This window comes from Rhipicephalus sanguineus, chromosome 10 (genome assembly GCF_013339695.2).
Source record: "Rhipicephalus sanguineus isolate Rsan-2018 chromosome 10, BIME_Rsan_1.4, whole genome shotgun sequence".
NCBI lineage: Eukaryota > Metazoa > Arthropoda > Arachnida > Ixodida > Ixodidae > Rhipicephalus > Rhipicephalus sanguineus.
This window is the reverse complement of record NC_051185.1, coordinates 82,408,153-82,435,797: the sequence shown is the minus strand read 5'-3', so window position 1 is coordinate 82,435,797 and position 27,645 is coordinate 82,408,153. Positions and strand designations below refer to the sequence as shown.

Sequence of the window (27,645 nt, the reverse complement as noted above, 5' to 3'; positions counted from 1 at the left end):
GAAGTTCTGTTGCTGCGACTTCGCGATTGCGTGCAACGTACAGATTTTATCAGAGCCAAAAATAAGATGACTGCAACAATGCTGCACTCTTGCTTTGTATTGTTCCTCATTGTGAAGAAAAAGGTGTTGGAACATTTTACACTCCAAGAAACCGCACTCGGTATTAGTTTCATGTCAGGCTCACAGTCATACGGCGAACAATAAGAAGTGGGATGCACAAAGAGGTGCTCTTAGCAACATTGATCCTTATGGCCGACATGCCCCTCCCGATACGCACTTCCCAGGAACGTCATGTGCGCTACGAAATGAAGCAGGTCAGTGAATATTTTTGTCCTGGTATAAAGACGAATAAGCCTTCTCACAACCCAAAACTGCGGTCGATATCATTGCAATTCTCGTTTTAAGTCTGGAATGCTCTTAGTTTGCGTTTCCGGCGGCCATAAAATGTCTTTGAGCCAAATGCGAGCGGCTTTATCCGGGCACTTCAAAGAGACGTCCCGGGTTCTCAAGGAGATCATCTGGACATTGTCAACTAGACATCCGGGAAATGAGCACAAATGTTTTATGTAAATGCGGTATTTTGGCTGTCATTATTTCTAACAGGACCACATTGCATACCGCGACAACAGTCCAAACGAATCGCAAAATTAGTCCTTCATAATGTTTGTTCACACAACCACTGAAGTTGTAACTTCTTGTACGCTGAAATCTTATTTACCATTTAAATAGCGACGTTTTAAAAGCAGATAGGGACCCATGCCCTTGCTCATTTCAACTCCAGCGGCAAGCCAGTTCTTGTTTGAACGCCAGCAGTGAGCGAGTGAACGGCGCGTTTCCAGAGGACAGCGGTTTCGCGTCGCCAGTTCCCGCATTTTTTGAGAGATGGTGGCACGCTGCGTGAAGTGGAGCAGGCTGCGGTCGTGTGGCGGTCGCATCGGCAGCAGACGTTAATATTTATCACGCATAGAGTCAGCAAACAATGACGTCCATATGGACAAGTGCAAAGTGTAGTGTGAAGTAGTTAGGTGGGATATAACCTTGCTAACATGCGCAACATTATGGCTAATATTATATACAACGAACCTACTTTGACGGTAAACATTTTATGGCTACTTCTGCTCTCAATGATGGGAGATCCAGCCATTTATCTTTAAATATACAGGTATAAGGAACATGAAGTTTACTACAGGCTAAAATTGGCAATAGAAGATTTCACGGTCCAAAAATCTTTGCTGAATCGAATGTCAGAAAAAAATAAATAAAACCAACAGAAAGTACATGGTGAATAAAGTTTGGCGAATCTTTTGACGCCAGTTATTAAAGCAAAAAAATTAAAGTTGATCTAGCTACACCATCGCGCATACTGGAAAAGTGCATTACAGCGCCATCCACCAGACATAAACAACTTCCGTTCAACGGAAAACAATGAAATGGATGTAACAGCAATAGCATTTCCACAAGAAGCATTTGAGAAGGGTACAGATAAACAATTATTACTTTGTTCATTGCATTCATGACAGGTTGACAAAGATGAATACGCATCGCAGAAAACCTCGTTGTCTCGGATTTCGAAAGTATTTCAGCGACAACGAATGATCTGTAAAGGTGAAAGGCGATAATGTTTGAAAATATGCAACTCTCTGCAGATGTTATTTGCGAAATGCTGGAATTTTCAGCTCAGAGAAATTGGAGAGGTCTATGATAGCTTGAGTGAGAAAGCACAGGTTCGAATTACTCGTTTTTCTTATTTTCCATTCATTCTTCAAGAAATGAACATTGGGAAACACCTTGGTAATAGCGGCAGGGCAGGACCGGTAGCTTGTAAGATAATTTTCTATATATCAATTAAGTTGTAGACTTTATTAACTCGTCAATGAACCCTTTCTACCATACAACTCGAGCTTGTAAAATAGTCCCTTGCTACGCGGCCTACTCAATTGCAGACGCGACTTACTTTTGCCATTTCTGTGGACTGTTGGCAAGGAAAAGACCACAAACACTCTACTAATGGTAAATTAAGCATTCTTGTTGCCCAAAGTTCATTTATATCTTTTCTGTTTGAAATATTTTACTACACACGATCAGTTTTGGTGAAGACTGTGGCGTGTTACGGGGACGTTGGACGCGGGGCAATTCAGCAGGGATTTCACAATATTTTGTACCTTTATGCACGATTTCTCGTTGCCAGGAGATAATTGTGCATGTAAATTGCCTGTTTCGTTGAATTCGGGTAATGAAGAAATATAGCATGGTTCACTGTACAATGAGAACATAATTAGTTGCGTTGTAATTGTAAATAGTTGCTGTAAAATATTCTGTTATTTATTCTTACACATACGCTTGAATTTGATTTGGTCTGCAGAACAACGGAATCAAATTATGTAAATTAGACGCATTCATAGACGGGAGCCTCCTTACACCTGTAACGTTGCGTGGTAGAAGCGTAGAATCGCAGCAGGCGTCAAAACATGTGCATAGCGCAACGAGTGGTCTGTTTGAAGGCCCACCAATTACAATGCCCACAGGTATAACCATCATTCACAGCAAAAACACCAACAAAGTGTGCAGCAGCGCGGGGCGCGCGGTTTGCCGTGCGGACGTGTAGTGGGTACTTCACGAATTCGCAAAAGGAAGAATGATGTCATAGCGGGCACTTCAGAGCTCTACTGGTAGTAGCCATTCTAGGATAGTCTTAAATAGCCAGTTGTACGCGCACAGACTATCCTTTCCTTGTGGCATGGTGTCCACCGAGAAAGGCGTCCACCGGCCTAGCGAATGAGGAGGCGATGGGAATGGGACCCGATTACGCTATTGCGTTATACTCTTGAACGCGATGCTCAAGCATCCTCCAAGTTTTTCCAGGTCCCCCTTCGCTTTTGAACCGTAATAATGTTTCTTCTTCTTCAGAGTGGTGATACCGGTGTTAGCGTGATATATCATACAAGTTAAAAACAACAACTCATGCAAGACTCAGCTTGCGAGCCCGCATAGTATAGAGCTGCCGAGATATATTTACCCGAATCTAAGTCTTTTTTTTTCGAAAAAACGATGTGCAAAAGTGTGTGTGTGTGTGGGGGGGGGGGGGGGGGTTCGGCTTAGATTCGAGTACAATGATTAAGTTTTTTTTTTCTGACCTTGCGAATTTCGGGGGTCGGCTTAGAATTGGGGCCGGCCTAGATTCGAGTAAATACGGTATCTTCTTTCAACCTCCATTCTGCTTTTCAGTCTTCGCCCGGCAGATACATGTAATATTTGCCTTCTCGCATAGGAAGCGCCCCCCGCGTTTCATGCAGCATTTCACCGTGTTAAAGATTTCAGACGAGCCACTTGCGTTACTCGTCTAGAAAGAACGTCTCCCGCTAGCTGTGATGCTAGCTAGTCGATAATATAGTGCAATCAGGTGGTCACTAACAACACATGGCCTGGTGTAGTGGCCTAGCAGTTTTCGCACAAGCCACGCTTCAGCATGGACTTTCATACGCAACGGTGCTTTTATCTGCTTCGGGATGGTATTGTACGCATGCGTGCAAGACGGCAAGCTTCTTCGCCGTGACAGAAAGCTTCGGCTAAAGAAATATCGTCATTATCAGAAAAGAAGCAAGTGGTATGGGAGACCAGCGCTGGATAGGTGGCGCGGCGAAAAAGGGCGCCTGGCGGGGTGTCGCGACATAACTCAGCCGCTCCCATGGCCTCCGCGCCGCCGGCTAATCTCGGAGGCCATGCCACTCGCGCTCGGACGACCGGCCGCACTGTACCGCGGTGAGCGCACGCGCGTGCGCCGTTCCCGTGCTTCATTTTGGCGCCAACAGCGCGAACAGCCATTGCGCCAGTAATACTGCTCTATGGTTTCGAAAAAAAATAACTTTTGTCTGAAGGCTGCTTTCTCAGGAAAGCACTGGGAAACGGAGAGAAGCCCTGCAAAGCAGACTACGTCTGAGCATACGGCGTCGAAGAAAAGTGCTGTGCCGTGGTGGCGACGGAGTCGCCACCATTTTCTGGTTGCGTCCTGGGATTTGTGTCAAGCTAGTGCAGGCTCACAAGCCTCCATTGATAAGTACGTGCTGCGTCGATACCAGCTGCGCACTACTGCAGTAAAAAAAAAAAAGTAAGAGGCAACGGCGGGTAGCTGTGTCAACGTTTTTCTGCCATGCTGTGTATGCCCAGCCAGCGGTATGTATGCACGCGGACGTTGATCAAGCAAACCACCGTGCTAGCATAGCATGCGTGGTGTCGCGCTATTATGCTCGAGGGCGCGAGATAGATTCCCGGCTACGGTGGCCGCATTTCGATGGGGTTGAAATACAAAGAACAGCCGCGTAGTCGGATACATGTGCACATTAAAGATCCCGACGCGGTCAAAATTAATCCTGATTCCCACACTACGGCGTGCCTCATAATGATGCCTGGTTTGGCACGTAAAACGCCAACAATTGTCGATGTTGATCAAACACGTTTATTCTAAGCAGAGACAAGCAAGCGAAAAAGACTGACACAGTACGTTAGGCGAATTAAACGGCGAGTAAAAATGCAAGACATTTGACCCTTTTCTAGCGAGGCATAATGCGATGTCACTTCGCCGCGGCAGCCAATGCCCAAAGAAGCTTTACCGCATCGGCTGACAACAGAAAGCTAAGCTTCGTGTAGTCCGCTGCTTTGTTCGTGACAACAACCCTGTAGCACAAGTGAAGTTCAACGGAGGCATCCATCGCGTGCGTTTTTCTCCTAACAGTTCAGCGCCTTCGGCGAACGTGCCCCCGTACGCATCTCGTAGACAGACGGCTTTCCTTCTGCGTAACTGTTTGCAAGTAATGTAGACTACCTGCTTATGGTATCATTCACTGCACGCGGTGGCATCAGAAATGAGCTTGGTGGGGGTCAGATGAAAAAAATTGTTACATATGCCGCATGCTGCATAATATGTAAGTTTCATTTTCGACAAAACACCGATTAAATTCTGCTCGTTGGCCCCGGTTTCCGCTGGTGGCCCGCACTATCGAATTTATCTAGCAGACACGCGCAGTTCGGTCTGTGCTCGCCTGACTGTGCAGTTCGATTTATAAACCAGCCCGACGCCACTAGACAGGAGAGCAAGAGCAGAACATACTGTGCTCGCCTGACTGCCGGGATGCAACGCCGCATCCGTTCCTATTCGGATGTTTTAGATGGAAACGCATATAAGGATACGTCCTCCCTCCTTTCTACGTATTTTGGCACTTCAATGCGCAACAGTACCGCCAGCATCCTTTTGTTTTGTTTCGGCGATACGCGCCCGCGTCGCCTCAACCAGTCGCCACTCTCGTCAGCGGGAGCGGCTGGATTATGCGCGCTTTGACCGGCAGGGCGGCACAGACCACACCGCGAAAACTCCAGCGCTGGTCCCCTATCAGAGGTGCAATGTGCGGGTTGAACGTGAAGGGAAAGGAAAGCGCTGTCGCCACTGGTGTTGTATTCGGCAGTATTAAAGGCGGACGTGGTGAACGGTTAGACATCGTGCTAACCTAACTGTTGTGGTTCGACGCAACGTATATAGGAAGCATGTTCACCAGAGTCTGATTTGTGGGCTCTGTGATGTCATTAGTCTGCGAATCGCAAGACAACAAACTTCTGAAATACGAGCCACACATACGGACGAGTTCCTCGACAGCATCTGCTGCACACTGGCTTCCACGTTAACACATTATGACGGGAGAACATCCGTAACGCATAATGAAGGAGGACACTTGGCCAGCAGTTGCATATGGCTAGGCGGTCGTGTCGCATTTGCGAGTGTGATTATCTGCGCGCTGTACAAGAATAGGTGACCGGCAAAAGAGCGAGAGAATGTGGGGCGCGTCATCTACTGCCGGTTTCCGGTTTGAGGCAAGCAGACGGCGAACTGCTCTGCCGTAGGCCTGTGATTGTTCGTCATTCTCGCACGTGCATTATTGCTTTGCAAAACCACGGTCGGCTGTTCCAACTCGAGCGTTGAAGGCAAACGTAAACAACACGTTTACGCATGTATTTTCTGCGAATACTATATCGAGAACTGAATTCTCGCGCAGACGCACCTAGCAAAGACGCATCTAGCAATGACGTTGACCTTGTCTTTGCGTTTTCATTGCACCTAGGAATGACGTCGACACTTTTATTGCGTTTTTTTGTTGTTCACACCCGGGTTTCTTTCTCTACGTTCTTCGCTTGGTTCTTTTCTTCTGCGTATATATATGTGTGCACTTATCGAATAAATTTTAGTTGGAAGAATGCGCTGCGCCTTGTCCTCTCGCTAGTATTTTGTCTAGTGTTTGCGCTCAATAACATTATGAATGACGTGTTACAAATCGCCCAACTAGCCACGTTGTTAGATTCTTTAAGATGATGCTTCTCGCGTGCAGCAACGCATTATGTAATAAAAACTGTTCTCTGTATCGACTGATTTGATAGCAAAACATTTACAGTACCCGCGAGTAGCAGAAAAGCATTGCTTGGCTTGCGATAAGAACCATGGATTACGGATCTTGTCGTCATTGCAGTCACGTTTAACCAAAACAAAAAATTATATTCTAAAGGGCTGTCATCGCTGAAACGTGGACCGAGAGTTAGACCTTCTTTGCGGAGCGGAAATAAGTATGTGGAGTTCTGCGTCCCAAAACAACGATATGATTTGATAGACGCCAAGTGGACGACTGTGAAAATTTCGACTACCTGGTGTTCATTAACGCGCACTGACATCGCATAGTATACGGGCCTCTAGCATTTCGCCTCTATCAAAATGCGACCGCCGCGGAGGAGACCAAACCAGCAACATTCGGAACCCGCGACCCGCGACTGCTCCACCATTGCGGACGGAGTGAAAAAAAAAAACCCGGCATGGTGGGTTGGACCGAAAGCCGCCACATCCCATAGTTCCTGCAACTGCTTATTCTACGGATCACCTATGGAGCGCTTCGCGAGTTAGCAATGGATTGTTACAAAAAACGGCGCAAAAAAAGAAACAGCCGACGAGGAAGCGACACCGGATGGGCGCAGATAGAATACAGTATCCCAAGTAAAGGAAATGACCGCGAGAGCACCCACAGGCACGAGGTTAGATAGATAGATAGATAGATAGATAGATAGATAGATAGATAGATAGATAGATAGATAGATAGATAGATAGATAGATAGATAGATAGATAGATAGATAGATAGATAGATAGATAGATAGATAGATAGATAGATAGATAGATTCTATGGGTTTTTCGCTAAAAACATGCACTGACATTAACAATAGCACTTACTACAGTAATAAACCGACGTAAATTAGAAATCAAGTGACAGAAAATCAAGGTATGATACAAAAAACTCGGCAGGTCTCACGCATTGTGGGAATCGGTTTCATGCGAAGCAGCCAGCGTGCACGTCTATGCTGAATTTTGCAGCTTTGAGCAAAGCGTTACGAGGCGGGTCGACGTGTTTCTGTAAGTGTAATAGCTGCGTGCACATCGTGGGCTTACCAGGCACGTCGACAACACCGGCGTTTAAAGGGTAACTTATGGTGTGACGTAACGTCACCGCTCTCGCTAGAGCACAGACATCAGTATTATCAAAACAAAGTGTAATTTACGCTTCGACGATGTGCATATCATACGTAAGATTCGTTAATGTATTCCTCCGGGGTCGAATAATGCTTCAATGTAGCTTGCTGAATCATAGGGATACAAATGTAATATTTATCAGACTGCTATAAAAACAGAGCCAACACTGGAACCACAGAGGTTCATCTGATATGACGCCTATATCGTAGGAGTACATCATCATCATCATCATCATCAGTCTGTCTACGCCCACTGCAGGGCAAAGGCCTCTCCCATGTTCCGCCAATCAACCCGGTCCTGTGCTTTCTGCTGCCACGTTATACCTGCAAACTTCTTAATCTCATCTACCCACCTAATTTTCTCTCTCCCCCTCACGCGTTTGCCATCTCTTGGAATCCAGTCAGTTACCCTTAATGACCACCGGTTATCCTGCCGACGTGCTACGTGCCCGGCCCATATCCATTTCTTCTTCTTGATTTCAACTATTATGTCCTTAACCCCCGTTTGTTCCCTGACCCACACTGCTCTCTTCCTGTCTCTTAAGGTTACACCTATCATTTTCCTTTCCATCGCTCCCTGCGTCGTTCTCAATTTAAGTTGAACCCTCTTTGTAAGTCTCCAGGTTTCTGCTCCGTAGGTAAGTACCGGTAAGATGCAGCTGTTATATACCTTCCTCTTGAGGGATAGTGGTAGATTACCATTCATGATTTGATAATGCTTGCCGAATGAGCCCCAACCCATCCTTATTCTTCTAGTTATTTCACTCTCATGGTTCGGCTCCGCGGTTATTACCTGTCCTAAGTAGACGTACTCCTTTACAACTACCAGTGTCTCGCCACGTATCGCAAAGCGCTGTTCTCTGCCAAGATTGTTCCACATTACTTTAGTTTTATGCATATTAATTTTCAGGCCTACTCTTCTATTTTCCGTATCCAGTTCAGTAATCATGAGCTGTAATTCGTCTCCCGCGTTACTCATCAATGGAATGTCATCAGCGAATCATAGGTTACTGAGATACTCTCCAATAATTCTTATCCCTAACTCTTCCCAATCTAGGGCCCTGAAAACCTCCTGTAAACACGCGGTGAATAACATTGGAGAGATCGTGTCCCCCTGCCGTACGCCCCTCTTTATTGGGATTCTGTCGCTTTCTTTATGGAGGACTATAGTGGCTGTGGATCCGCTGTAGATGTCTTCCGTTATGTTTATATAGGCTTCGTCGATGCCTTGATTCCGCAGTGCCTGCATGACGGCTGATGTCTCCACCGAATCAAATGCCTTCTCGTAATCTATGAAGGCTATGTATAGGGGTTGGTTGTATTCCGCGCATTTCTCTATCACCTGATTGATAGTATGAATATGGTCTATTGTTGAGAATCCTGTACGAAATCCTGCCTGGTCCCTTGGTTGATTGAACTCTAATGTTGTATTAATTATGTTGGCCATTACTTTTGTAAATAGCTTGTAGACAACGGACAGTAAGCTTATGGGCTGTAATTTTTCAGGTCCTTGATGTCCCCTTTCTTATGGATCAAGATGATGTTGGCATTCTTCTAAGATTCTGGTATCCTCCCCGTCGAGAGGCACTTCGTATACAGGGTGGCCAGTTTCTCTAACATAATCTCTCCACCGTCTTTGAACAGGTCTGATGTTACCTGATCCTCACCAGCTGATTTGCCTCTTTGCATTCCCTTTAGGGCTTTCTTTACTTCTCCTGTCAATACTGGTGGGATGTCAGATTCCTCTGCGCTATTACTCCTTCTTACGTTATCATCCTGAATGCCTCGGCTGCTGTACAGATCTCTGTAGAACTCTTCCGCTACCTCAACTATTCTATCCATATTGTTTGTGACCTTGCCTTCCTTGTCCCTTAATGCATACATCTGATTTTTGCCTATGCACAGTTTTGTCTTCATAGCTTTGAGGCTTCTTCCGTTCTTTAGAGCATGCTCAATTCTCTCCATATTATACTTTCTTATGAAGATCCGATGCAGTGACCATAGAATGGTAAGATCTAGAATTCAACTTGACGTGAGGAAGGAACGGCAGAAACTGATACGCAAGAAGGCGATTAATGAACTAGCTCTGAGAGGGAAAGTGCAGGAATTCAGAGTTTCACTTCAGAATAGGTACGCGGCTTTAACCGAGGAAACCGACCTTAGCGTTGACGCAATAAATGATAATCTGACTAGTATCATCAAGGAGTGTGCAGTGGAAGTCGGGGGTACAGTCGTTAGACAGGACACTGGTAAGCTATCCTAAGAGACAAAACACCTCATTAAGAAACGTCAAGCTATAAAAGCCTCAAATGCAACAGACAAAATAGAGCTGGCGGAGCTTTCGAAGTTAATCAATAGGCGTAAAGTGGTAGGAGTACATATGTAGTGTTTATTGCTTTCTTGTAAAATTAGATAGCAAGCACCACAACCACACTTGATGTTACACCGACGTTACACCTGCATAGGCTGCTTTTCCAAACCAGTTTATAGACCTGGCATGGCTCTGTGGTAGAATACCAGATTGCTACGCAGAATGCTTGGGTTAGATTAGTGCTGTGATCCTATTCTTTATTTTTTTCATTCGTCCGGTCAACTCTGCCGATGTCGGTTTTAGGGGCGAAGCACCTTAGGGTGTGGGTCGTTCCCTCCTCTGTAGTAGTAGTATGTAGCCACCTCGCCCGATCGGCAACGGGCTAGCGCCGATCGGCAACGGCGAGAGGACCCTGCCGTACGAGAGTTAAATCACACTAAAAGACATACTTTGCGGGCGATATACTCTAGTGAGCTTTCACCTTTTCGTCCTAATGTACATGATAAAGAAATTATATCTACGAAAAACGCAAAGCACACCTTGAGCAAGATGTTTGGTTTTGGGACGCTAAATGGAAACATGAGGCGATGCGAAGCCGGAGCACTTGCACGATCGCGTTCCGTTGGCTTTCGTTGGGCACGCTACCGACCTCGCGTCGTGGAACGCGAGGAGGGACGCTACGCGCGTCGTGTCTTCCCTCTAGCCTTGCCGTTAATTCTCACAGGGCGAGCGGTCAACGCGGTCGCTCTTGGCGCGCTTTCTCTTTCGCTCGGCGTCGCCCTCGCTCTTTGCGCGCTTTCTTTTTCGCTCGGGAGCGGACACTTTCCTTGCATTTCACCGATCATAAAGCGGTGATAATGAAGGGACCACGTAAACCAACAGTACATTAAAAGTTTGATGTTTAATATATACACGGTGTTTCACACTCTTTATATGATGTACTGGGCGAATTTCACGGGAGAGTTTCACGGTTTACCGATGATTCCCTCCGGAGCTTCGCCCCGCTCATCATCATTCACCCCGTGGATATGCGGTGATTTTTTCCTTAACGCTCTCGCATTTGAATTACCAATGTCTGTAGTCGCCGTCATGACCCGACAGTCATATTCGTCAAATCCTCTTACCCTCCCATGCCAATTTTGGTCTACACCAAGTTAAGGAGGCGATCATGAGAGCAGCCAGACGTAGGCGGCTAAATAGATAGATAGATACGCAGATGGAAACGCCCAAAGTGCCGAAGGTTCGCTATGAAATTATTCGCAATTGACAACATACAACTTTTTTTTTAGTTAAAGGCTACGTTATTGGAAAACGTTGCAAGGTGTTTCATAACTTGCATAGCTACAGTGGGTCGCATGTCATGTTCCTATGAGATGAGAACCCGAGAGCGTTTTTATTTGGCCAGGTTGTTGTTATGAAGGGCTGCCGCAAAGTGCTGTTTCCGAGTTGCGTTGAAGGTTGAAGGACAATTGATACGGTGCATACGGCTAATGAAGTGCAATGAGCATTTGAAATATATGTTTCTCACTTGAAATCGTAGCGGGAAATCTATGATGTTCTAGAATGAAAAAGGAAAGAATTTAAGCAACGAAATCGATGGAACATAATGTGAATGGGTGCGCTCATTAGCTGTCATTACAAATAGGAGACTAAGTGCCGCAATAACAAGGTGGAAGGAAGGCTAAACAGCCATATATTGCTCTAGTTTTTTACGACTGCACCTTCATTTAACCCAAGAAATCCCTCCCCGAGACACGTTAACTTTGCTTTGGATCCGATTTGTTTCAGCAAGTTATGCAGAGCAGTGGCAATGAAGCAAAAAAGGAACAACTGAGCGTTATTTTAGGCGAATTCGTTGGTGCACCTTGACTTCAGCTCAATGTAATGTGCTAGGCTTGAGAAAACCGCGTCTCTGAAACCCCTCGTTTGCTTGGCAGGGCGTTGGTCGTGCTGAGTTTTGGAGGGGATGTAGTGAAAGTAATGATTTTGTACTGACAGAATTCACGGCAAGAAACTGAACAGGGAGTAAAGGTACGCAGTAGACATGACCTTGGGCGGGCGAATTCTTAATCTCTCTTCTGCAGTAGCGCTTCTTGCGAAAACAGGAGAAAGCTGAAAATTAGGCATAAGCTGAGGTAAACAAATTACAAAAGTTGTTATATCTCCCCCCCCTCCCCCCCTCCCTTTCCCCGAAAAAAGTTTCCTTAACATGAATATGGCATTCGAATGAATATTAGTTCAAATTCGGCAGGGTAGTTCTCCTAGTTTGAAAGACAGAAGTTTGTACTACTCACTTAAATAGAAGAGCGCCTACCTCTTTTGTATTACCATAATCTGTGCGAGAGCAATGCTCTGACTCTTATAATTTTGCTCCTTTGTTCTTTTAGTTTGTGAATACTTCAGAAGCAATATGGACGTATAAAACCACTCATAATGGAGGTACCACCTGCGAGCTTGATAAAATGGAGTCTATTACGGTAATGGACATTGCATACAAAAGGCGTTTCCTATTTGGCCAACGAAGGTAACGCTTTTTGCGATAGCATTTCGTTTGAGTTCCATTCTGAACAGTGCTTGCTTTTTTTGTTCGTAGGGGTGAAGTTGCACTCCGGGGACAGTTTTATCACTTTCATCCGGAACAGATGACCATCACGTCCAGAGGTACAACAAATATACGCATTCGCTCGCACCAGTTGAGCTAAATAATCTAAATATAACTAAATAGGATTCGACCACCATTTACACTGTTGCGACACAACCGAGCCGACCACACTAGGGTTACAGTTCTCGCGTTTAACACTGCGTGGCTTAGAAGAGCCGATGTTAATGGGTCGTGGGAGTGTGAAGAGAACCAGTGTGCTTGGGCCTTCATGGTCGCTTAGCATAAAGAAGACAAAACTTTGGCATCCACTTCGCGTAGATGTCATTCACAGAATGAACGAGCTGGGGGAAATTCGTAGTTCTGGTTTTCATGTACACCTTATCAAGCTTCGCTTTTCTTTTGAATTTCAATCATCACTGCTTTCTCGCTCTCTTGACTTCCCGCCTTCCTTGTAACAGTTGATGACCTCGCGTGGTATAGCCAAGCCCGTGTATAATGCGGGCTGTATTAATAACCTTAGGTCTATAGCCGCAAGAGGTCCTGGCATGCACAGTACACGCTTATAAGTAGGCTATGTTGGGTGCCTTCGGCGGGCTGCGTGGTGGGCGTGTTTTGTGAATGATGAATATGATCTATAGAGTTGACTTCCTAATGGCACCAATTGCTTATAGTCCTCATAAACGGATCGCATAAATCCCACATTGTTATCCATCAAAAGCACTGCGTATATTTCTCAAGTTAACATTATCAAAACCGAAAAAATAAAATTCAAAGGTATGATTAGTCCTGTGCTCGCTGTTATGGTGTGGATGTTTTATCCGCGTGTATGTATGACCATAATCAAGGCAAGTATATATGTATATGGCTGTCATCTCTTTTTGTTGTCATAGCTATTGTATGGAAACTCGAGACGTGTTTTTGCCGCCGCCGTTGGGGTCGCCGTCATGTTCTGTATAAAGTCAAAACCAATAACTTCGCCCCGTGCATCGTATGTTCTACCCGCGGTTAAAAACGCGCGAGCGCGGGCGGCGAACGCGGCTGAAATAGAGATGAAACAAGCCATTTATGTCGCATGGAGGGCGCTTGCGATAACGTAATCCCCCGTGCGAGGCTTGCCAGGGATAGTTATTCAAGCAGAGATAAAACGCTCCGCCCGTCTTTCCTCGAGCATGGACGCCAAAAGAGAGGGAGGGGGACTACGTCGTTCGAACAGCAAGTGCGAAGTTTTGCATAAGGGCGTGGCCCCAAGCGCTGGCGCACGCGTTATCTCGGAAGACATCACCAGACGGCTCATATGCCCTTCTTTTACCGCTTCGCGTTGAGAAACAGACTGCACAAAAACCGCTTCTCTCTCTGGAGTGGCAGTACTCCCTTACACCAGCGTTTTATAGCGGAGCTATTAAAGCCGAGCTGAAACGGGTGAAGTAATGTCTAGAAGACAAGTTTAAACTGCGCGAAGAAGGCAACACGTATGGACATAAAGCACGCACACACACGAAGCGTAGCGTTGTTGGGCTAGTTGGTTCATAGATTAAGCAGGGAAGTTTAAGCACCGCGAGGAAGACAACACGTAAGAACATCGAAAAACGCACTATACCATACATAGCGTAGCTATATTGGTATAGTATATCGGGGGCTGCAAAAGGAAATGGAAGCTGAGATGAGGAAAATGAGGAGGCAGAGTAAAGCATAGTATAGCGGAGGTGAGTAGAGGAGGGAGACGAGTTGGAGGTTGGAGGCATGCAGGTGGTCGAACGGAGAGGAGATTCTTTCAGGGCTAAACCATGCCCACGTTCGCCTCGCTTTGCATCACTTTGCAGTTCGTCACTGAGGCTTTCCCTCAGTTCTGCTGTACATTTGTCTTTACGAAGCCAAGTCAGTTAAAGTCACGCATAAACTAGAGTCACCCGAGATCGGATCCAAAAGAGTTCGCTGGTAGCCTTCCTTCGTATAACATTACCATTTTTTGCTATCGGATTCATTGCTTCACACTGGCGGCAAAACATGTTTTTAAGTGCGGAGCGCTTTAGAGGGCCGGGCTGTCGTAGGTTGTGATTGTATGCAGTCGTCGTAGTTTGGCGTAGCGCAGGCAAAGCATAGCCATTTGAGCGCGTGCTCATGCCAAAGATGGCTTCTTCCTCTTGTTCATCGTGCACCGGCAAAAGCACACATAAAAATTGAAAAACAGGAAGCAAGGGAGAAATAGAAAGAGAGAAAAAGAAATGAAAAAAAAATAAAGAAAACATATATATATATATATATATATATAGAGAGAGAGAGAGAGAGAGAGAGAAAAACAGGAAAAGAGAACAAGAAAGAAGAAAGAGAGTAGGAAGGAAAGAGAAAACCGAAGAAGGAAGGAACACAAAGGGGAGAAGGCAGAGAGGTTAACCAGACAGCAGTCCGGTTGGCTACCCTACGCCGGGGGAAAGAGAAGGGGAGTGGAAAGATGGGAGAGACAGAGAGAGAGAGAGGCGGAGTGGAACAGGCCAAGTATAACACGTACGAGACTCCACCAAATAAACCTTACGCTGGAACTCCGACCTTCATCCAGACGTTGTCGACGTGAAGCTTCGCTTCTTTGTCGGCTTTGGTTGGGAGTTGCCTTCACGAGGGCATGCACAACATTAATTGGAGTCGCCGATACTGCGGCACGCGAGGTCTGCAGTACTGAGGAAGACATCGATCATCTGCTATGACACTGCCCTCGATTTGCCTCTGAAAGACGAACTCTTTCTGATGTGATGCGACGACTGGACGATCGGCCGCTCTCCGTGCAGAAAACCGAAGAGAAACAAAGAAGGCTTCCCAGCTCCGCACTTCCTTCAGGCTTGGAATCACAAGAGCGAACCTACCTTAATTTTTTTTCAAAACGACAATACAGCTGATGCACTAGCTGACGTTTCAATTACGCCTTTGTTGAGCAGTTTGTCGAGTTCCTTTTGAATAAATATACGTTAAATGCACGTGACAAGACATCGCCTCAACGGTTAGGATTTACCTCCCAAGTATTTATACGGTGATCAAGAATAGAGGTTTGACCTAATGGCCTCATGATAAAAAATTGACCGCGTATCTGCGTGCTTCGCTGCAAATGTCGTCTAAAGACGATAGAAGAGGCGCTGCGTGAGATATGGACGCCATCTGGCAATACGTCAGGAAACATGAGTGCTGTGTTGCGGACTGGTAGTCCCGGCGCAGCAGCAGGCGAAGACCGGCGGTGACCAGCGCGACCGGCGGGGACGCCAGCAAGCCCGAACACGCGGTTTGGCGCGAAGCGCCGAAGCAGAAGTAACGTCCGCACACAACGAGTACTCTCCACACACTCTTTTATTTACACGTCGCCTGGGTAAAACAGGAATGCTAGAGCGGCGCCCCATGGCATTCGTACAGTGCAATACTGAACCGAAACCGAAACACAACATGGAGCTCGTGCAGAGGGCACGGAGGAAAGCAAGTTTCAGCGCAGTCGCATTTTCAGCGCAGCTTAAGAATCTAGGGTCTCTAGAATTACGTATCTATGTATTTTCTATTAAAGGAACACACCACCTAATACTTACCTAGTGATGTTGCGCCTCAGATATGTGTAATGTTTGCTTTTTGATCAACAATGTACGCAAGTATGAACCTAGTCAGCCGTTCAAGATGACTGGCCCTTGGGCAAGTGGTTCAACTTTGGCCGGGTGGCTGAATCGAGTGACGTGCCGACAAACAGAAAGACAGACAGACAGACAGACCAAAATTTCTGTGTTTAAGTTCCCCAAAAAAGACTGTCGTCTTCAGAAGAAATCACATGGTTCCTTACGCATTCGCCTACCGACGCCAAAGTGAAAGTCATTTGCTTTTTCTCAGTCGATTATTTTGATTCCTCCGAAAGCTCTCTGCACCTGAGCTTGTTTCGCACTGCCTCCTGGATCGCCACACCTACCTAGCGAGGATGCCACGTGGTAAGTCATCATGTGACGTCATAGTGACGTCACGATGAGGTTATGCGATGTCATAACGACGGTCTAATGACGATAATATAATATCTGGGGCTTAACGTCCCAAAACCACGATATGGTTATGAGAGACGCCGTAGTGGAAGGCTCCGGAAATTTCGACCACCTGGGGTTCTTTAACGTGCACCTAAATCTAAGTACAGACGGTATAATGACGACTCATAATTGCTCGTGACGACTGTGTCATCGCAACGCCTAGACTCGAATGACGTGCCTTTGTTTATGACTTGACAAACTTCCCTTGTTTGCTGTTTCAGGTATGGAACAACTGTGTACTGAAATTTTGCGCTATATGGCTGGAGACAGGTCCTGTGCTGTTATTAAGGTCAAGTCAATAACATCGCGTATGTATTCACTTACTCTTCTATTGAGCCAATACGTTCTACTTACTGATCAGCGTATATGTATGTCGTAATATGGCTGTGGCGTAAAACGCACAAAACGCGCAGAACAACAAAACTGGTGAGCCCATTCGTTGCTCGTGAAACTATGCTTAGCGGGCGAAACGCGTTTGCTCTAGGTAAATGCGTCATAGAACACAACATTGACGTCGCTTTAGTTCATTTTTAATTTATCGGCCACATAAGTCGCGCATAGTAAAAATGCTGTGCAATGGCTACGCGGCGCTTTTCAGAGCCGCGGTGCTCTTTTGGTAGGCTGCTGTTTAGCTTATCTTTCATCAATGTGCATGGTAATGCCGTGCAAGTTCGCGACAACCCCAACGCGTTCTGTAAAACATTTGCCCACGTCATTGACTGGGGCAGAAAAATAAAGGAAAAAAAAATTCGACAGATACCACGCTTTGGGAATCGATATCATTCGAAGCAGTCAGGAATCAGCTGCCTGTGCTGCCTCTTATTATTTATTAATCTATTCTTTTGCTTTGAGGAAAGTGTTATAAAGTAGACAGATGTATTTGTGCAATGTTTGTGCAAATTGAGTTGTGTTCAGATTGTGGACTTATTAGGCACGTCGAATAAACAGGCGCCTACCAGGTAGCTTATGGTCCGCTAGTGAAAAACTCATTCACGTTAGTGATAAACGAGGGGAAATAGTGCACAACGGCGGCCCCGGCAAGGCGCGCCGTCAGCGTGTTGGCCAAAAATAGCCTTGCGAACGTTTCATCTTCCTGGTGAAGCCTCTCCAATTTAACCGATAATCGCGTAGGTGCTCGATGCTCCGTACTACATCTGCGCCTCAAACTACCGTCTTTAATAAAACATCTATTATATTTATTGCGTCTAAGTGTTCCGCACGCGGGCCGACATTTTTTCTAATGTTTCCACGCATGGACGCACGCTGAACCCTCAATACTGGTGGAAATGTTATTTTTATTAGGACTTGTGAAGCGCATTTCGAAACGACATCTTGTGCCTACGGCAGTGCATGCGCAGTATGCAGTCAGCAAACAATGGCACTTAGGAATTGATAGCATCACTCATATTACGGGAGCTTGTACAAAAACGCGCATAAAGGTCTCAACTCATTAACAGAGAGTTTTAGTTTGGAGTCTCCGCGGACGCAGGTAGCCTACATCGCATCGCTGCTGCAGACTCCCAGCTAAAGCTGTATAATTAGTGCCTACGCGGGCAATACACTCACCTTTAACAGGTGGACGTTGTCGCAACAAAGCAGAAGGATGGGCGAGTTGGTATGGATTGATCGTTACCGAAGAGCGTGCACTGACGATGGAGACAGAGAGACAAAAACGCGACACAAGGTCCCACTTTCAAATTTCATGAAGGAAACGGAGGAAAATGCCATACAGAATACCACGCTTGCGTCAATGCACAGCGCAGAAAAAACGTCACTCAAAGATGTACGTCTCTCATTACTTAAAAATCAGCCTGACAACATGACGAGATGTTAAAATGTAACTGTCGAATCCAGCAAAGCGTAGGCGGTGAGGTTCAAAAAAGATACCTCTTTATATATTAGTGCAAGCGACAGTGACTGACACATCTGTGACCTTCCTTTTTAATACGGAACGCCTCACAATACTCTCTTGTGACCTTGTCCGAATGACTGAACAAAACTGCGGTGCCTGTGAAATCCGTGGAGCATCTGCAGTCTCTGCAATGCATGTGGAAGTTTGCAGAAAAAGCAGGACCTTTAGCTGCGTTTTTTATGTTCACTGAGGCGCAGATTCGGACATCGACCCTTCTGGCCAACGTAAACGCGGCCACACAATAACGGGCTGCTGTAGACAACCCCCGAGGCGCAAGGAACATGTTTGTAGGTGTGCTTAAAGGCGCATACGAATCCGCAGGCCTACAGGTCTGCTCAATGCGTCTGCGCACCGCCGTGCGTATGCCATGCACCTTATGGATTATGGAAACCACCGACTTATGGATTAGAGCAAAATGAGGAACCGACCTGCTGCAAGCCAGAAGCAGGGCAATACTTCAGGAAACGGGCCTGGTTCCAGGCTTTAGAACGCAGAATACAGCAGATCCTTTTGGTGTGTCCGCGGAAAAGAGAAAGAAAACCGCACAGCGACTGAACGGCCGGTGGGCATACGTTGGCGCGGGAATCCCATGAAGCCGAATTCAGATGTCATTTGCACTAATAGATAAAGAGGTATCTTTTTTGGACCGCACCGCATAGCGCTTTGCTGGATTCGACAATCATGTTTTAACACCTGGTCATGTTGTCAGGCTAATTTTTAAGCAATGTGTGACGTATGTCTTTGAGTTATGTTTATTCTTCGCATTGACGCATGCGTGGTATTCTGTATGGCATTTTCTTCCTTTTCCGTGATTAAACTTCAATTGAAAGTGGGCACTTGTGTCGCGTTGTTCTCTCTTTGTGTATGCCGTTAGTGCGCGCTCTCAGGTAACCATGCACGCTATGTCCACAGCTCCATGAATATCGGCCCTTCCAAGGGTCGCCTTCAGAACCAAGCCTCCGCGTTACAATATGGCGTTACCGCAACCGAAGATGCGCACGTTTTCGCAAGCACAGAACTACAAGACACGTAACACACTGCAAGATACGGGAGTGAGTGGGAGAGGAGGCGCCGCCGCCGCCGTTGCGCCGACAGCGACCCGCGCCCATCAGCGTATACGAACGGCGCTGACCACCAGCGACGCGATGTATAGACATATGCGGTGGCGTCTTCCGATCGGAAGCCAATGAAAATGTGCTACACTATAGTCAATTGACCCTTGTAAGAAATCTGACTCTCATTTCTTGATTCTACCGTCTAAAAGGGGTGAAATGAATAACCGAAGAGAGTGAGCGTGCAGTGACACTCTCGAATCTTTATTTTCTTAGAGTGTATGAATATTCAAAGATGTTAATTGACAATAAAGCTAGTTAGCAGAATGCTGGCTGGCCAAACCATCTTCTGGAGCAAGTATTTAGGTGCATTCGGCAAACATAGCTTGCAAGATAGTGCTTCGTCGAAAAAATAAAGATCGATCACTAACAAATATTGGAGAGAAGTTTCCGTCTTCGCGTCAGCTATAGCTTCAATCGGCTCAAAAGAAACTGTCAAGAAGTAGCTTCAGATTCTTACAACATTATTAATGATAATATCTGGGGTTTAACGTCCCAAATCCAAGATATGATTATGAGAGACGCCGTAGTGGAGGGCGCCGGAAATTTTGACCGCCTGGGGTTCTTTAACGTGCACCTAATCTAAGTACACGGGCCTCAAACATTTTCGCCTCTTACAACATTATTGAAAAAGACGTTACGCGAAATCAAAAAATGATATTCCCTAGAAGGCAACCGCGGGAAGCTTTCCATTCCGTCCTATAGATGCTACGATAAGGATAGCGTTTGATTCTTCATGTCAGCTGAAGAAAAAGCGTGCTTACCCGTCTTCCGCTGGGAAGCAGAAAAATATTGCCTTGCTGATCCTGACCGAAGTATCGCACCACACGAGCATTTACCACGCCTTCTTGTATCAGTTTCATAGCTTTTCGCACATTCTCGGCACGTCTGTGGGCACAGAAACGAAAAGAATACCAACTTGTCAACACAACAGAAAAAGTTACACACATTCAGACAGAGAAAGCGGCAGGAGAAGCGAAGAGAATGGCAGCCGAAGTGATAAGAGCGAAGCCGTCACGTTTTGGCGCAACGAATGAAGCGACTACCTATAGAGATAGGGCGTCAAAGGAAAGAAAATAGCCAAACGCACCTTTTGTTTCTACCTATAATTACTACCAATTTACTATACTGCAACGTAAGTTGAAAAGATGAAACCATATATGCAAAAGTTATTGCATTTTTGCTTGGCTACCGGCGTCATGGCGGTGCTTTATTTCCGACACCGAAACTAGGCCAAGTGTACATCCACCGACCGAGTGCTGCCCAGGCGATGAAGCACCCACGAAATGCTGCAGGCTACCTGGTTCACCGATCGCATGCTTGGGAGCAGCACAATATCAACGGGCTAGCGCTTAGTCACGAGGATTTCTTTATTATTTCGCGGGCTTTGTTTGCGACGTCGAATAAAGAACTACGTGAAAGTTGTCTTAGAGGAAACCGTTCAATGGTGGTTTTTGAAGGTGTTCTTCAACCATTCGTTCCTACTTTGGTTGTTCAGAAAAGTTTGATAATTAAATAAACTTAACGGGATAATTGAGGAGAAAATAAAAAAAATAGCCTGACTAACTATAGGCCAGCGCGAACCGGATGCATTCGGTTCCAGTCGCTTGCGACGCGGTTTTTATTTTTAAAGTCTTCACCAAGTTACGCGAGACAACCTGTATAGTTGTACGTTACCGCACACTGCCAGTGCAGAACGATTTCAGGATGCACCGTGACACCTGTCAATCATGCGGGGGTGATTTTGCGAGGCATTGTGCAGAAGCGCGCTGTAAATTAAGCCCCTTGCAGCGCGTAAAAAAAAAAAGAAGTGGTCGTGGGACGCTAGATGATATCAGCCATTCTGTTGTAACAGCGGCCTTGAAACATTGTAAAGTGTGCACTGCTATCTTTCTTTTATTACGCACAGCTTATGTCAGGGACATTATGTTGCATGTTAAAATTCGACGGTTGTTGGGAAAATATATATAGCGGATATTAAATGCGCGAAGATTCCGTGCGCCATTGCGAAACCTGATTTCCCAGAACAGGGTATTACAGGCATAATGCTACAGAAACGAAAGAGACCGAGAATGCTGCCAGAATTTATATCTACTAGTCGATAAAGAGGTCGAGCAGGCGGCCGTAGACAAATCTAAGGAGCTCATAATAATTGTTGCGTTTTAACGTCCCAAAACCACGATATGATTATGAGGGACACCGTAGTAGAGGGCTCCGGAAATTTCCAGCACTTGGGCTTGTTTAATATGCACCTAAATCTGAATACACGGGCCTCAAGAATTTGCACCTCCATTGAAAATGCGGCCGCCGCGGCCGGGGTTCCATCCCCGCGACCTACGGGTCAGCTGTCGGGTACGATAACCACTAAAACACCGTGGCGGGTTCTGAGAAGCTCAGTGGACCTGAAATGTGTTCGCAATGAAATGAATCAGGTAAGGATAAAACACTGAAACTTTATTTACATAAGAATAAAAATGTCCCCTACATTAAAGGGCCCCATTAACGCTTGAAATTTCATTGCTATCGCTGTCATATCTGTAAGATGTTCTGTCGTATTCGTCAGAGACCGCTGTCTATGTCGTCATTAAGATATGAATCGCAGCCCTCCTCCCCCCGAGAATTGCGGAGCTAAACGGAACACGGAAGAAGAGTTGATGAGGAGTTCATGTTCTTGGCATGCTGGTGTGACGTGGTAGCGATACATGGTCTCGTGTTAGCAGCGAACATCAATTTTGAGCGTTCAGTTGTGGTGTGGTAAATCCGTGTTTTCCTTTCTTCGTTTCTAGGTGCACAGATTCGTTACGATCTCCGCGTGAGAAATTCTTCACTAATACGAGCAAAACCACCCGCAGAATGTACACGGTATTTTCGCCAGGCTGTAAAAGGCGGAATATCGTACCATATATACAGCTCACGCTGTCAGCGGGTGTTCAGAGCACTCAAATAATGTCGTAGCAGCCTTCATTGAATAAAATATTTACTATTTAACAATGAACTGTGCCGCTGCTCCAGAGGTGCTTCTTTTTTATACAACATCAATAAACAATCAACTGAACTTGCGCGTTGGCTTAGAAACAATCGTTGAGTGGTGTTCCCCAGTGCAGATGATGCTTACCCAGAAACAATCTGCGTCTAACTGGTAAAAAATGTAATCCATTCGTACACTTGCATACTCCGTGACATTGCTAAAGAAGGCAACGCAACATAAATATTTAGGCGTGCTGTTCCCTTAACACCTTAAGTGGAGCACTTCCAAATATATGGCATGCAACAGAGTCAGTGGAGCTCCGTGGAGCCTAAGACGCAGCCTACGCCGTCGTGCTCCTGAAATAAAAACCTGGCGGACGCTTGAGCATAGCCTTCAAGAGTAGAATGCGATAGCGTAATCGTACCTCGTGCGCATCGCCTTCTCAATTACTAGACTAGCTTCGGTTTTTGGTGCATGCGTCAAACGTGCCGTAACGAAACGAATGACTGTGCGCGAAGCATTGAACGTTTCAAACGCTCCTAAGATGCCTATTGCAAGTACAGCTGCTGAGTGCCTACTACGCCATAATTTCTTCTTTTTGCAAGTCATCGAAGGGCCCACTACGCGTCCGTACGGCGTCACGCAAACCTACGCAGCTGGTCTCTTTTTTGATGATTTTCCTGATGATGATGAATAAATATGTCTGGGCCCTTTGTACTGGGTGGGCCTTTAAAACGCCCACTCGTTGCGCAATTCACTTCGCTTGACGGCTGGCGTGAGTCTACGCTTCTGCCACGCATTACATGCGTTAAGGAGGCTCCTTCAACAACATGACATTCATATAGTGTTTTTTCCGAAGCAGTTTCAAGCAATAGCGTAGCTCTGTGGTAGAATGCCTTACCAAGCAGACGGCCTTGGTTCGATCCTCACTCGAACCGAAGATATTCATTTATTTTACTTGCATCTTTCTTGATTTTTCATTCAGGGAAAACATAATTTTTCGCTCACAACAAACGATGCCGACACCGACGCCGACGCCAACACCGAAATTTCTGCGAAACGACCTCTTTAACGATGCCGCGTTAACAGGCTTGGCACACGATATCTTAACCCTTTTACTACCGTTGACGGGTCTAGTCCTCATGAGATTCTGTAACAAAATAACCGATGAGGGTTATTGTCGTCATGAGCAAACCACCTTCTAGTTATATTTTTATGCGATTAGTGAAATCAAGGAACCGCGTTCAATTGAAAGAATAGTACTGTGTTATTCAGAAAAAATGCTCTCCAATTTGAAGGAAAAAGCTCTTTCGGTAATTTTGCGACGTTTTTCTTATTTTCTTGCGATAGCGAAAGAGTTAGTAATACTCATGATAGAATACCCCAAAATAGTATGGGCCCTTCAGACGGCAATAGATTGTTACAAAAAGGCACAGTTTCGCCTCAAGGGCGAAGCAATGAATGCGATAGCAAGAAATTGGAATGTCGCAGGAAGAACGCCCAGCAGCTAGAAACTTGCTGCGCGCTGCTAAAGCACGAAGTACGCAGCAAAATAAAACACTTAAGACGAGTGCGAACTAACAACTGTCATAGCTCGACACTTGCAGCGCGCTGCTCAAAGGACGCACGAAAAGAATGCACAGGTATACATAGGACGAGCGCGAACTCTCACAGTTGTTACTTCAACTAACCCCTACTTTGGGTCTTCTAACTAGCAGATCACTCCTTTCGCAAACGCGGCCGCTGCAGCGAGCAAAGTGATCATCATGTGGTATAGTTTCAACGCAAACTTTGCGGTGAAAGCACAAGACGTACAAAAATCCCCCTGAAGAGATAATCGCGCGAACACGATCCACCAAGCCGTGTATGTAAAAGTACAAGTCGAAGGTGCACATCCCAACTCCGGAAAAACACTAGAGGGTTTGAGAATTGGGGACCCAATACACTGGGTCCCCAAGTTGCGCTGGGCAGGATTCTCTTGCGTTCGGAGGAGCAGCAGAGTTTTAGAATTGGGTGGAACGCAAGCTGCGCTGGGTCAAACGCATGGGGCGCCACACGTGGCGAAATTAAAATCATGCGAGACCCGGGCCATACTGCGTCGTGGCCCGCTCTGCGTCTGCGCCGTCTCGCTGGCGACCCAAGACCCACGCTACTTTCCGATTTCCGGGTCTTGGGTCAACGCGAGCGCAAGAGCCCAACAATGGCTTGCGTTCTGCGCATGCGCCCTGGCGGCTCGCAAACTTCTTGGGTCCCCAGTTCTCAAACTCTCTACTAGAAAGATTTATAACTAGCAACCCAAAAACTTTGCGAGCCACCATGACACATACGCAGAACGCAAGCCACTCTCGCACTCTTGCACTCGCGCTGTCCCAAGACCCTCCAGCGTCTTCCTTTGGACGTCAAACAAAACCACAGAGCGCGCGACCTCAAGAGAAGAAAATAAAGAAGGCGCTTGGCAGTGGCATGCGAAGCCACAGCTCGCATTTCCTACGGGCGTCGATTCTGGTCACTAAGGTAGAACTTCATTTGGGCTCTATTTGGCATATATACCTGAGACTGAACTTACAGTTGTTGTTGTTGTACCCTCTGCGACATGGCTCACAGCTACACTAGGAGATTGGCCAATAATTGAGGTTGGTATTATTAATTTTGTTGTTCTATTTTGTGTATTGAATGCTGATAACATTATAACTAAATAAATCAATCAAGAAAAAAAAAAACGTACGCAACAAGGAAAGAGTGCACTAATTGTCTTCACAGCGCAAACGCACTTCTGTGTCCTTGTTGAAACAAGCGCAAAATAGACGAAGAGTTAGAAAGGACACAGGACACGAAGCGCTCCGTCCTGTGTCATTTCTAAGCCTTCGTGTATTTTGCGCTTGTTTCAACATGAACCTTTACCAACATGCCCAACTGGCAGTGAAGCTTTGTCCTTCTTACTTCTTCACTTCTTTGCCCCTGCACCCATCTGTATATGATTTCATGTCATCGCGTATCAGATGCACTATCATCCTTGTTACACGTTTCAGTATAGAGCTATTCTTGTGTGCGCATGAGCGGTGTGCCTTGTGCTTATATATGCATTAGCATATGGAAAAATAAGGCAGTTGTTAGTGAGCGCTTGTGCCGTACGCTTATGTTCTTCGCGGGTGTCTTGTGCGCTTGCGCTATAATTTTAGCTCATGATTCTGGTCTCGGTATAACATACATGCCGTGATTCTGGTTCAGCCGTCTCGTTTCTTCCTTCTTGTGGAATAAGTCTACAAGAGCCAAACCGTTCCCACTAGCTCGCGCCATTACGAGCCATGGGAAGCTCTTTTTCGCTGGACGACTGGCCACGAGTGGCGTGGCGCTACAACTCCAAAATGAAAAACTAGCGTGGGAATACGCAGAGCAGGCAGCGATGCAATGTTGCCCGCGCTTCGCCTAATTTTAATTTGGCCCCTTGTGCCGTCCCGTGCGTTTCACCCAACGCCGCGTGCGTTTGCATTCTTCCGTTTGTATCCTGTAGAACGAATGAGGCATGGCGTAATTGTCTAAGGCAGCGAGCTGCGTACCAAGGGGTAGCAGATTCGAAACCCCGGTCGATTACTTCGGAGGTTTGTTCTTCTGAAATATATTTTGAAGCTTTTATTGCTATATACATACATATACATATCCGAGACATGACGGCGGCGGCGACGGTGACGGCAAAAATCCGTCAAGAGTGTCCACATAATTGCTATCGCAATAATAGACCGAGTCCAGATTCTAGCAGCTGGATTCAACAAATATCGCCGTTGTGTCTACCCCACTTAATTATCTCCAAACGCAAATATGTTTGCTTTACATTCAAGTAGAACAGTGGACAGACTAAAATTCATCCTACTCATTCTTCATATCAAAGTTAAGATTGATGGGACCAGCACGATCAAATTAGCACGAAACGCACGCTTTCGGCACAGGCATATTGTCTTTACTGAACGTCCGATAGCGTGTAATGACAGTTTTAAGCACAACTATTGTACCAGAGTGAATAATAAATGAAACATGATGCCCGACGCACTGGATTTGCCTTAATGTTGATGGGGCTGCTACAATTTTATATAGGAACTGCTTGCTCTTGACGATTCTGGACACGTGCAGTTTTCTTTAATTAACTACCAACGCAAAGCCGTGGTCGCGACAATAGCATTTGCGCTCATTTTATTATTATTCTTATGATATTGTCAATTTTGTGACTGAAGCAGTGCGTTCACAATTCTCTTTGTCGTCATGTAGCACGCATGATTCTTGAGCGTATGTTTATCTATGGATTCTATTTTGATTCCTGTAATGACCCTTCTCGGGTTAACAATATCAATGAGTAAACAAACAACTTAACAAGCTTTCGACAGCATTAGTGTTTAGCCATAGCACAAGATTAAAGTGATGCACTATTAGGTCAGAATAATGTCGCAACACCCGCTTGCGGAAAGGTATGATTTAATGTTTGTAATGTAAGCAGAAACAATGCTCATTCACAGAAGTTCGTAGAAGAGACAAACAATGAAAAACGGAATTCTGCTTGAAAGAGATACGGAAACAAGTGTGGATGACGGAGGCTTTGAACTTCGCAGAAATGCATCAGTCGCTCTGTAACGCAATGTTTTACGCAATGAAGTAAGAAAAAGAATTCTTACAGCGATTGAGGGATATTGAATTTAGTCGACCTCTAACTATGTTTTCCACTTTAAAAAAAGCACGCATGATTGTTATAATGAATGAGGCACAGCGATTTGAATGATCGAGTGACAATTCTACGAGAACTTAGCGTTCCTCGTGTGCACATTTTCGAGTCTTCTCGAAATGTTCACATTTTGTCGTCACGCCACTGTCAATGCCTAACGTGTACCAATTGTTTGGCGGTTGAAGAAAAGATGAATCTTACAGTGATATACTACTGCTTTCTATTGTTCCTGACTAAGAAGAATATATTGCGCCAACGTCTTATACCGTAAGAAGTGGCAGTCGGCTATGATTTACATCGGGCTTGCCCTCAGACGCAATACAATAGACTGAAGCAAGATGCACGAAGAGCTCCTTTCAGCCATATTCGTCCTCTTGGCCACAGACATGCTGCTTCCAATACGCACTACCCCACCACGTCATGCGCAATGCGACATGAAACAG

At 45.8% G+C, this 27,645-nt stretch overlaps 2 protein-coding genes across 3 annotated transcripts in view; both read left to right on the top strand.

Moving 5' to 3' along the window:
- The first annotated feature begins 122 nt into the window (after positions 1-122).
- Positions 123-27,493, top strand: LOC119406531 (uncharacterized). The gene is made up of 5 exons (XM_037673271.2): positions 123-314; positions 12,251-12,387; positions 12,457-12,524; positions 16,724-16,810; positions 27,441-27,493. The coding sequence occupies exons 1-5, from the start codon at positions 213-215 to the stop codon at positions 27,491-27,493; spliced, it is 447 nt and encodes a 148-aa protein (XP_037529199.1). The 5' UTR covers positions 123-212.
- LOC119372167 (uncharacterized) overlaps positions 27,475-27,645 on the top strand; it is a 69,221-nt gene continuing 69,050 nt past the window's right edge. For both annotated transcript variants that reach the window (XM_049419820.1, XM_037642630.1), the window contains exon 1: positions 27,475-27,645. In XM_049419820.1, the coding sequence (XP_049275777.1) occupies positions 27,541-27,645 (105 nt within the window). In that variant the 5' untranslated portion in view covers positions 27,475-27,540.

Bases quoted from the DNA above. Each gene is read 5' to 3' on its own strand.
- LOC119406531 (XM_037673271.2), top strand. From the start codon at position 213: ATGCACAAAGAGGTGCTCTTAGCAACATTGATCCTTATGGCCGACATG. The intron at 315-12,250 runs GTCAGTGAATAT...TTGTTCTTTTAG, and splicing joins TGCGCTACGAAATGAAGCAG to TTTGTGAATACTTCAGAAGC. The intron at 12,525-16,723 runs GTACAACAAATA...TTGCTGTTTCAG, and splicing joins GATGACCATCACGTCCAGAG to GTATGGAACAACTGTGTACT.